Here is a 9,769-nt window from a genome sequence, read left to right on the forward strand (position 1 = left end):
TTATACTCTCACTCAACTTTATCTAAATCAATAATTAGTGACACTTGATTTCCTCTGTCCATTAACAATAATCAGAGATTTTCTGGATTTGATTGTGTCTATATTTTTTAGCATCAACATTTCGGATCACACACAGTGATCTACATTTTTTTTAGCATCAATGTGATCTGAAATGTTGATGCTAAAAAAAAATAAATCACTGTGTGTGATCCGAAACGTTGATGCTAAAAAAATATAGACACAATCAAATTCAGAAAATCTTTGATTATTACTAACTTATAAATAAACGAAAGTAATTGCAAGTGAAAAGACCATTGATGAAGGCGAAAGACTGACAAATTCTGACAGGCACAGCTTTCGATGTGACGGGCATGGCATAGGAGTGGGAGGCATGGATGTGCCCGTGGCTATACAGCCACGAAAATGCACTCCCTTTACATTGTTTTTTCTAACTTTTCAAAAAAAATTCTAAGGAAGTGCATTTTTGTGGCTGTATAGACGTTGCCCATGGATGTTGAAATAACTCCCTCGTTGCCCATGAAGATATCCTGAAAATATAGAGAAAACAAATGCAAAAAAATTTCATTTGTATTTTATTTTTGAAAAATTTAGTCACATCTTTTCCATACAAGCACCTGATCTGTCAAGCTTTTGGATGTCATCCCGTACGCAAGTTCTGCTCAGATATGTTATCTCTAAAAGATTCGAACTTGTGATCTGTGGTGAAACAATGATGCAGAGGACTCTGGTCAGGGTTAGGGTTAAAAACTAGGATACAATGGCTTCTGGTCAGAGTGAGGGCATTGCAGGTAACTCGATTTGCTCCATCTATAAATAACCCTCAAATTCATGGATTTTCTTGAGCTTTTCCCCCATTGCAGCCATGGCAAATGTGGAAATGGACGGGAAATGTATCATTTTTCCTGCCCGCCCTTCTCTGCCGCAGAAATGCAAACTCACCTATTCAGATCTCCGGATGTTGTCCGTCCATTACACGCAGAAATGCCTCCTCTTCTCCGCTCCCACGGGATGGAGCATCCAAGAATTTGAGTCCATGGTGGAGCGCCTGAAGAAGAGCCTGTCTGAAACCCTAGTTTACTTCTATCCGATGGCGGGAAGACTGGAAACATGTGACGGCGAGGTGTTCATTAAGTGTAATGACAGCGGAGTGGAGTTTACAGAGGCATCTGCGCCACATCTTTGCCTCGCACAAGTCATGGCGGACAGCATCCCTCATCAGCTCTTTCCTTTCAATGGTGCTTTTAGCACACATGGTCACTTTCTGCCCTTGTTAGCAGTTCAGGTAATTTAGCCCCTGTCCTGTAATATTGTGCATCTTGTGAAGAAAAATCTGTCTTCTGCTGCCTTTTCTCTTATCTTCTATTTTTAGAAACGAAATGTAAGACTGCTGCCTAGAAACGTAAAACTAAATTCAAAGATATGTCTGTGTCACTGTTGTTTTTTTTGGAGCGAAGTCGCTGTTTATATCACTTTTATTTATATTAATATTTTGGGTCATATTTAATGATTCATCATTAGAATGAAAGAGAGCTACATGATCCTTCACAAATGAAGGAGAGATGCATGATCCACCATCGCACTCAATAATCATATTCAATTTTATTTTCATGCAGCTCTCTTTCATCTTAATGATGGATCATTAAGTGTGATCCAAAATATTGATACAAATAAAATTGACACTAGAAAATTCAAAAACATATAATATAATTGCTATGGACTGTGAAAGGTTAATGTCTTAACATCATTGTATGATAAGACATTGAGACTAGAGGTATCGTTATCATGTGTGTTAACAATAAGATTATATAAAAGCTTTGTGAATGGGTAGAATATTTAAGCATAGGTTGATTGTTGCATGCTGGACAATTTGGGATTGGTTGATTTTGTTCTTCTTCACATGATAAATTAGAGACTAAATTAACTAAAAGCTAGGACGAATGAGCTCGATATTTTTAGGTAGGGTATTATTTGTGTCTCACTCATTACATTCTCTTGGTACACTCTTAGGTTGATAAACTTGTCAAACTTATCTTTACACCAAATAACCCTACCCAATTAAATAATTATTTCTCTCAAGAAAGGCCTAAACTCTAAATTTAAATTAATTTGTTCCACCAACACAACACCCATGCCTGTAAGTATTGTACTGTATAGTTTTGTTTCTTTTAAGGAAATGTACACCAAAAACTTTTTGTGTTTTGTCCTTCCTTTCAACAGGGTGGTGATCAAGTTTTCTTTACTTCTTGTGCCTACTTGCTTAGGTTTCCTTTTCCTTTGTAATTAATTCTTCTTATTTCAATTATAGTGTGACTATTCATTGTTGTTTAGAGAGTTTATAAATAATTTTATTGAAAAGAACTCTAATATATTTATTTATTTTTTAGGTGACGAAGTTGGTAGATGGGATTGTGTTGTCGTTTGCAATCAACCATTCGCTTGCTGATGGATCTTCAAATTGGCATTTCATTAATTCTTGGGCTCAACTATGTCGGGAACCTTCTAGTGTTCCTCTTGTTCCATTGCACACACGTTGTTTCACTACACCTTTTCCCATAAAGTTCAACCTACATAATGACAATATAAGTAAACAAAAGATTGATAATTTTACCCCACCAACATTAAGTGAAAAAAAATTTCATTTCACTGAGCAAACCATATCTAAACTAAAGGAAGAAGCCAATGAGGCATTTAAAGATAAATCCATCTGCATCTCCTCCTTTCAAGCATTGTGTGCACATATATGGCAAAGACTTACAAAGGCTCGAGGTCTTTCCTCTAATGAAGAAACTAGTTTATGTTTTTCATTGAATTGTCGATCAAAAATGGTCCCTCCATTGCCATACTCGTACTTTGGCAATGCTCTCCAAGGGGTTAGGGCAACCATCACAACAAAAGAGCTTTTGGGTGGTAGTAGAGCTTCAATAGCTCTATTGTTGCACCACACCATAACATCACATCAAGATGCTCAAATTCAAGCTGGATTAGAGAAGCCGCCACAAATTGTGGATTTTAATGATTTTATTGTCACTAATTCATTTTTGGTGGGGAGTTCTCATAGATTCCTTGTATATGATAATGATTTTGGATGGGGAAGTCCAATAAGTGTTAGGAGTGGATGGGCAAATAAATTTGATGGAAAATTAACCATTTATCCTGGACGTGACAATCCAAGAAGTATAGATGTCGAGGTTTGTCTTCTTCATCAAACCATGAATGCTTTGGAATCTGATACACATTTTATTTGCCCACCCTTGTCATGATTGAGAACAAAGCTAATTTTGTATGATCACTTATATATTGGTAAAATTCATTAGATTTTCTTTCAAAATGTGAAGGGGCATGCTTCTCTATGAGATACCCTCTCTCTTATATGCCCTTTATAATCAACCTTTTAATAGTTAATTATCTCTTCCATGTACAAACATTATGATGGTTGAACTTTTGTACATCTCAATTTTACAAGTGGAGCCCTTGCTTGAAAAGGGGTTAATGAGAATACATGGATGTGTGCTCAGTTTTCTTATTAGCTAAAATTATTTGCTTATCATATAGACATCGCAAACTTTTCTTAAAATCAACAAGTAATATCAAAATGTTGTTTCTTAATGACATTATGCAAGCTTTCTAGAAATTCACTAACAAATAGATAGATTTGTCATACAACAAAAATAAAAATTACCGTGTGGAAAAAATCAAGTGAATAAATGGATTTATCTTTGTAGTCAAGAGAGACATTGTAGAAAGGAAGAATATGTTATCATTTTAATATGGCACAATCCAATTAAGCAACAACCTATTAAAAAAGCGTGTCCAATCATTCTTATATTCATGCAAATGACCACCTCTTGTCTCAAATCAATTTAGAAAATCAAATTTTCGGAATAGATAAGGGCCCATTTGGTTGTAGGCATAGGAATTGGGAATTAGAAGAGAAAATTTGAATGGGAATGAAAATGAGGAATGAGAATAGAAAATTACAATCCAATCTCATTTATCTCTTGTTTGGTTGCACAAACTTGAATTGAAGATTGAAGGTAAGAAAAAACATAATTTGTAGAGGGTTTCTGTATCTGCAGTTTTTCAGCTTATCTATTCGATTTTTTGGTTTGTAGACGAAAATCGGGAGAGCATCTACAACTTCCTAGCGGAGCCCATCATTCACCGAAGAAAAAAAGAGTTGAACACTTGCTTCTTCTCTCAAAGAAAATCGACGAGTTCTGGAAATCTGGGGCCTCTAGTGCTTGTATGCGTGAATATGTGGCCTCTGCTAACACACACACTTCAACACAGTCATTGTATGCGGATTCATCCTGGAATGAACATTGGATTGTTCATCCGAAAATCAACCTGCAAAGCGACTTGTTGCCTTCTATCTAAAGGGAATTGCTTGTCAAATATCCTCATATTCGAGGTGTTTAAGCAACCAGACCCTGTAAGAACAAAGGATTTGAAAGAAAATGCGACTAATCTATATGAGAATGCAGATTAATCTAGAATGGAGTATGCACGTTTAATCTAAGAACATGTAAAAGAAATTATACTAAATGTATGCATATTAAATCTATATGAGAATTAAACTAGAAAATGAATATGAAAGTAGGGAGCTCAAATGAATGCACAATCCAGTAGCAATTCGATGCAAATTCTCATTCAACCCCCTTTCAAAATGAAGAGATGAGAGTCTCTTAAATAAACTTTCCTGGAATCCATTAACGGTTGAGATCGATTTCAATCAACGGTTGAGATCGATTTCAATCAACGGTTAGGATTAAAGGTGAAGTTCAATCATAAAGGGAGATTCCCAAATTAAAGGGAGTTAACAGATTTAATTTGAGTAAAATAAGGAGTTAACTGATTCAATTTGAGTAGAAAAATGAGTTAACTGATTTAACTCATTTTTTATCAATAGTGAACTGGAAATTTCCCTTTTTGAACTGAAGAGAGATTTTGGTGAAATATTTAATTTAATAAAATGAGATATGCTCTCATAATTACCTTTTCTATTTAATTAAATAATCTTTTAATTAATTTAGAGGCACTTTTCTTATTTAATTAAATAACTTTATTTAATTAATTAGGAATGGTTTCTCATTTAATTAAATAATTTTGTTTAATTAATTAGAAGTAAGTTCTCCATTTAATTAAATAATTTCTTTTAATTAATTAAAATAGGCACATTTATTAAATTAAATAAATTTAATTCCGTAGTAAATTAGCCTTTAGGATATAATTTAATTTAATTAAAGTATAAATACTTAGTAATTAAATTAAATATTAATCAATAGGTTTAATGCGACTAACATGAGTACGTACTATAGGAATTAAATAAGAAATATGACGAATGCAGATTAGGGTCTTCTGCATCTGACAATTAAGTCAAGTAGCAAATAGCAGAATGAGAATTGCCTATTAGAATAGGTCTTTAGGATTGGTTAAAAATAGACCAGAATTGGTATCATGGCAATGAGCCAATTTTGGGGTATTACATTTTGCCCCTCTTTGAATGAATGTGCGAGCAACACGTTCAATTCAAAGATAATCAGAAAGCATGATGCGAACATGAGATTGGTTCCGAAGTTGATTACACGGAGACCAATTGATAAGCTTTTAAGGACTATCTCTAGAACAGAGCTTAATCCTAAGGGATCCAAGCAGAGCACTTAGATACGTAAGATTGATAGCATTTAGAAGATTATCTCTAGAATGGAGCTTAACCTTCAAGGATCCAGATAGAACACCTAGATACCTGAGATTGATAGCATTTAGAAGATTATCTCCAGAATGAAGCTTAACCTTCAAGGATCCAGATAGAACACCTAGATACCTGAGATTGATAGCATTTAGAAGATTATCTCCACAATGGAGCTTAACCTTCAAGGATCCAGATAGAACACCTAGATACCTGAGATCGATAGCATTTAGAAGACTATTTCCAGAACGGAGCTTAACCTTCAAGGATCCAGATAGAACACCTAGATACCTAAGATTGATAAAAGATAACAAGGTCCAATCATGAGTCGTAGAATCATCCCCAGAACGGAGCTTGATCCTCAGGAGTCGAGGTTTAGACTGTCCCAATACCTGTCCATCGAACGTTGAGAAGAGTTGTTATAAGGTTGATCAATCAATGAAAAGATAAGATAGGTAGCAAAGATGCCAAATAGAAGGGAACAAGATGCTTCGAGCGATGAGATGCCCCAAATGATAAGGACATAAGATGGGAACTAGATGCCCCGAGCAATAAGTATTTAATGATGTAATCATCTTGCCCCCTTGGGAGAGAAATCGAAAGATGACACACCAGAAATAGATGTGAAGCAATATAGCAATAGATACAAAAGAAATCTAAGATTCAACATAATGTAGAAGAGATCAGAACGATCTGAACAATAAAGAAGAGATCAGAACGATCAGAAGAAATATGAAGAGATCAGAATGATCTGATGAAATATGAAGAGATCAGAATGATCTGAAGAAATATGAAGAGATCAGAACGATCTGAAGAAATATGAAGAGATCAGAATGATCTGAAGAAATATGAAGAGATCAGAACGATCTGAAGAAATATGAGAAGATCAGAAGTGATTTCGAGATCCAAAAGACCAAGTTTGAGTTGAAAGGATTCCAAGAATTGCAAAGTATCAGAAAGATTTGGATTGCACAAAAAAACTTTAAAATGCATTTTGAGCCACTTAAGTGTGTCAAATTTTGAATTCGATCCCGAAAAATGGGTTCAGAGAAACCAAAGTAGCCAAGAGGGTGATTAATGAATCATTGTGCAGTTCTTGAAAGAACATGATACTTTGAAGAGATCAACAATCCCTCATCAGAGAAGGTGAAAGCAGATTTGCAATTGAATCGCATGCTTATGCAAGTGAAGTATGTAATGCAAGACTATGTTAAATGTAATCCTAGGTCTGGTTACCAAACTTCGATGATTTATCATCACTGGATATAGAACAAAGCTCGTAGGTCATACAATTCCCACTAACATTGCAATCATGGAAATATGAATATAACATATGTTATTGGTTTGTCAGGATTAAATGTAAGCATTTGAGGCACAAGAAGCCAGAATGACCAGAACATTTGTCCCTTTTAATGTAGCAAGTTAACATAAGCATCAGAGCATAAACGCTAGGATGACCTGAATGTTGCTTGCATGACAGGCACACCAAAAACATGGGAGATCCCTCTTATGCTAAGTATTCAGTATTCATTCTGTTTGCAACGACCCTTATGTTTGTAACCTGAGACAGAAGTGTGCTAGATATACTCGCAGTGACCTGTACGTTCACTTAATAGGACGAGTATCAGTATGTACTATAGCATGAAGAGTTCACTCCAACAAACAAGGAGAAGAACCAATGTCATTGATGTATCTGTATAAAAGGAGTCGAGATACACATGGCCATCCAATACAAGATAGAGGCTCTTATAGTGGACACCCCTCTTATAGGAACAGATCAACTTATTGGAACTAAACTGCAAACAAAAAGAAAAGAAAAGATCATGCCCCCAGTCATTACTTCTCTAGTCGAAGATGACATCATCGAGTTGCTCGAGGAGACATGATAAAGCAAAAAAAAAGAAAACAAAGAAAAAGCTCAGCATATCCAAACAAGTATATCATTTTCGAGTTCAATGTTTTGGGATTGATGTCAAGTTTCAATGTCCAGAATACATTCTAAAGAAATCTCTTTAGTAGGGTGACAACAGTAGGTAGACGCAGCCAGAACAACTGGTGACTGAGGTCAAAGAGGAATCTTCACGATGAAGAACCTAAGAAGGACTAAGCGACAGTAGACAGACATAGCCAGGACGACTGGTGACTGATGCAAAAGAGATCTTCCATAAAGGAATCTTGAGACATGACCCGAGCAACGGTAGGCAGACACAGCTGAAACAACTTGTGACCGTTGTGAAAGAGATTCTATGAGGAGAATCTTGAAAAGAGTGACACTAGCGACAGTAGGCAGACGCAGTCAGAATGATTGGTGACTATCGCAAAGGAGATTCTATGAGGAGAATCTCGAAAATAGTGACACTAGCGATAGTAGGCAAACACAGTGAGGACCATTGGTGACTGTCGCGAAGGAGATTCTATGAGAATTTTGAAAATAGTGACACTAGCGACAGTAGGCAGACACAGTGAGGACCACTGGTGATTGTCGCAAAGGAGATTCTATGAGGAGAATCTAGAAAAGAGTGACACTAGCGACAATAGGTAGACACAGTGAGGACTACTGGTGACTGTCGCGAAGGAGATTCTATGAGGAGAATCTCAAAAAGAGAGTGACATTGGTGACAGTAGGCAGATGTAATGAGGACCACTGGTGACTGTCACAAAGGAGATTCTGTGAGGAGAATCTCAAAAAGAGAGTGACACTAGCGACAGTAGGCAGACGCAGTGAGGACCACTAGTGACTATCACGAAGGAGATTCTATGAGGAGAATCTCAAAAAGAGAGTGATACTGGCGACAGTAAGCAAACACAATGAGGACCACTGGTGACTGTCGCGAAGGAGATTCTATCAGGAGAATCTCAAAAAGAGAGTGATACTGGTGACAGTAGGCAGATGTAGTGAGGACCACTAGTGACTATCGCGAAGGAGATCCTACGAGGAGAATCTCGAAAAGAGTGACACTAAGGGGGGATGCCCTCGAGTAGAAAGCAAGAAAGTGAAAGTGATTGTACAAAGTAGCCAGAAGATGCACTGCAAGATGGAGCATTGGGAACAAGAGGTGCCTGTTTACTAGGTTTTTACCTTCTTGGCAAGATTCTCTTTTTTTGCTACCATGATGCCTGTTTCCAAGTTTTCATCAATGACACTATTTTTGTTTTTCAATTTTTTTTGTATTTTTTTTTTTTTGTATTTTTTTGTATTTTTGATTTTTTACTTTTTTTGGTGTTACCAAGGCACCTATTGCTAGGTTTTCACCAGGGTAACAATTTTTTTTCAAGACTTTTTCTCATTTTTAGATTTTTTCAGAGATTACTAGCTCTCAAGAAGGATTACCTTGATTTTGTTCCAATGTCTAGCAAGGTGTAGGATAAGATGTAGTAGCAAGCAAGTGAATAAGTAGAGATGGAAAGAAAAGGAGTATGAAGCAGTGAATGTTACCCTCAAGGAAAGTCTTCATAAGATTAGCCAAGCTAGGGAAAAAGATATAACAATATAAGCTCATGGTGTAATGAAGGGTATCATGTAAGTAATCCAAGAAAATGACCATGTCAAGAGATTGCTAAGAACCGACTTTTCTTCTTTCTTTCATTGATCAAGACCAAAGGGTTAACTGAATAGGACAACACAGTTTGTTATGGAGGTTATGAGTGAATGACTTCAGGAATGAGGACATTTGAAGGATAAGCAAGATCATGATAGGATGTCATGGATGGAAGAATTACACATAACGCCTGTTTACCAAGTTTTCATCATGGTACTTATCTAAGGCGCCACAAGAAGTGGTTTTCACCATAGGACGGATTTATTTATCTTTACTTTTGCTACCAAGGTGCCTGTTTCCAGGTTTTCACCAAGGCACCTTTTTTTTTCTTTTAAAAAAAAAAAGATTTTTAGAGTTTTTGGAAAGAATTCAAGCCTTCTTCAATTTGAATAGTGCTCCTATAAGAAAGATAAGTTATGATAAGCCAAGGCCATAGCAAGGTACACTCAAAGATGCTGATAAGGTAACAGAAGGGAAATGATAGAAAAATGAGAGGTAGATGGAGGATAAGGTTGTTGGT

The 9,769-nt window shown here is 36.2% G+C and overlaps 1 protein-coding gene across 1 annotated transcript; it reads left to right on the forward strand.

The window, feature by feature from the left end:
* Positions 1–725: 725 nt before the first annotated feature.
* On the forward strand, positions 726–3,544 carry LOC149537844 (BAHD acyltransferase DCR-like). The gene is made up of 2 exons (XM_089802196.1): positions 726–1,303; positions 2,406–3,544. Exons 1-2 carry the CDS (start codon positions 884–886, stop codon positions 3,279–3,281), a joined length of 1,296 nt encoding a protein of 431 aa, XP_089658322.1. The 5' UTR covers positions 726–883; the 3' UTR covers positions 3,282–3,544.
* The last annotated feature ends 6,225 nt before the right edge of the window (positions 3,545–9,769 follow it).

This window comes from Cupressus sempervirens, chromosome 9, assembly GCF_028749045.1.
Source record: "Cupressus sempervirens isolate cs-2001-9-10 chromosome 9, ASM2874904v1, whole genome shotgun sequence".
Taxonomy (NCBI): Eukaryota; Viridiplantae; Streptophyta; class Pinopsida; order Cupressales; family Cupressaceae; genus Cupressus; species Cupressus sempervirens.

Coding starts and splice junctions, on each gene's coding strand:
- LOC149537844 (XM_089802196.1), top strand. CDS start 884: ATGGCAAATGTGGAAATGGACGGGAAATGTATCATTTTTCCTGCCCGC. Junction 1,304..2,405: donor TGCCCTTGTTAGCAGTTCAG/GTAATTTAGCCC, acceptor TTTATTTTTTAG/GTGACGAAGTTGGTAGATGG.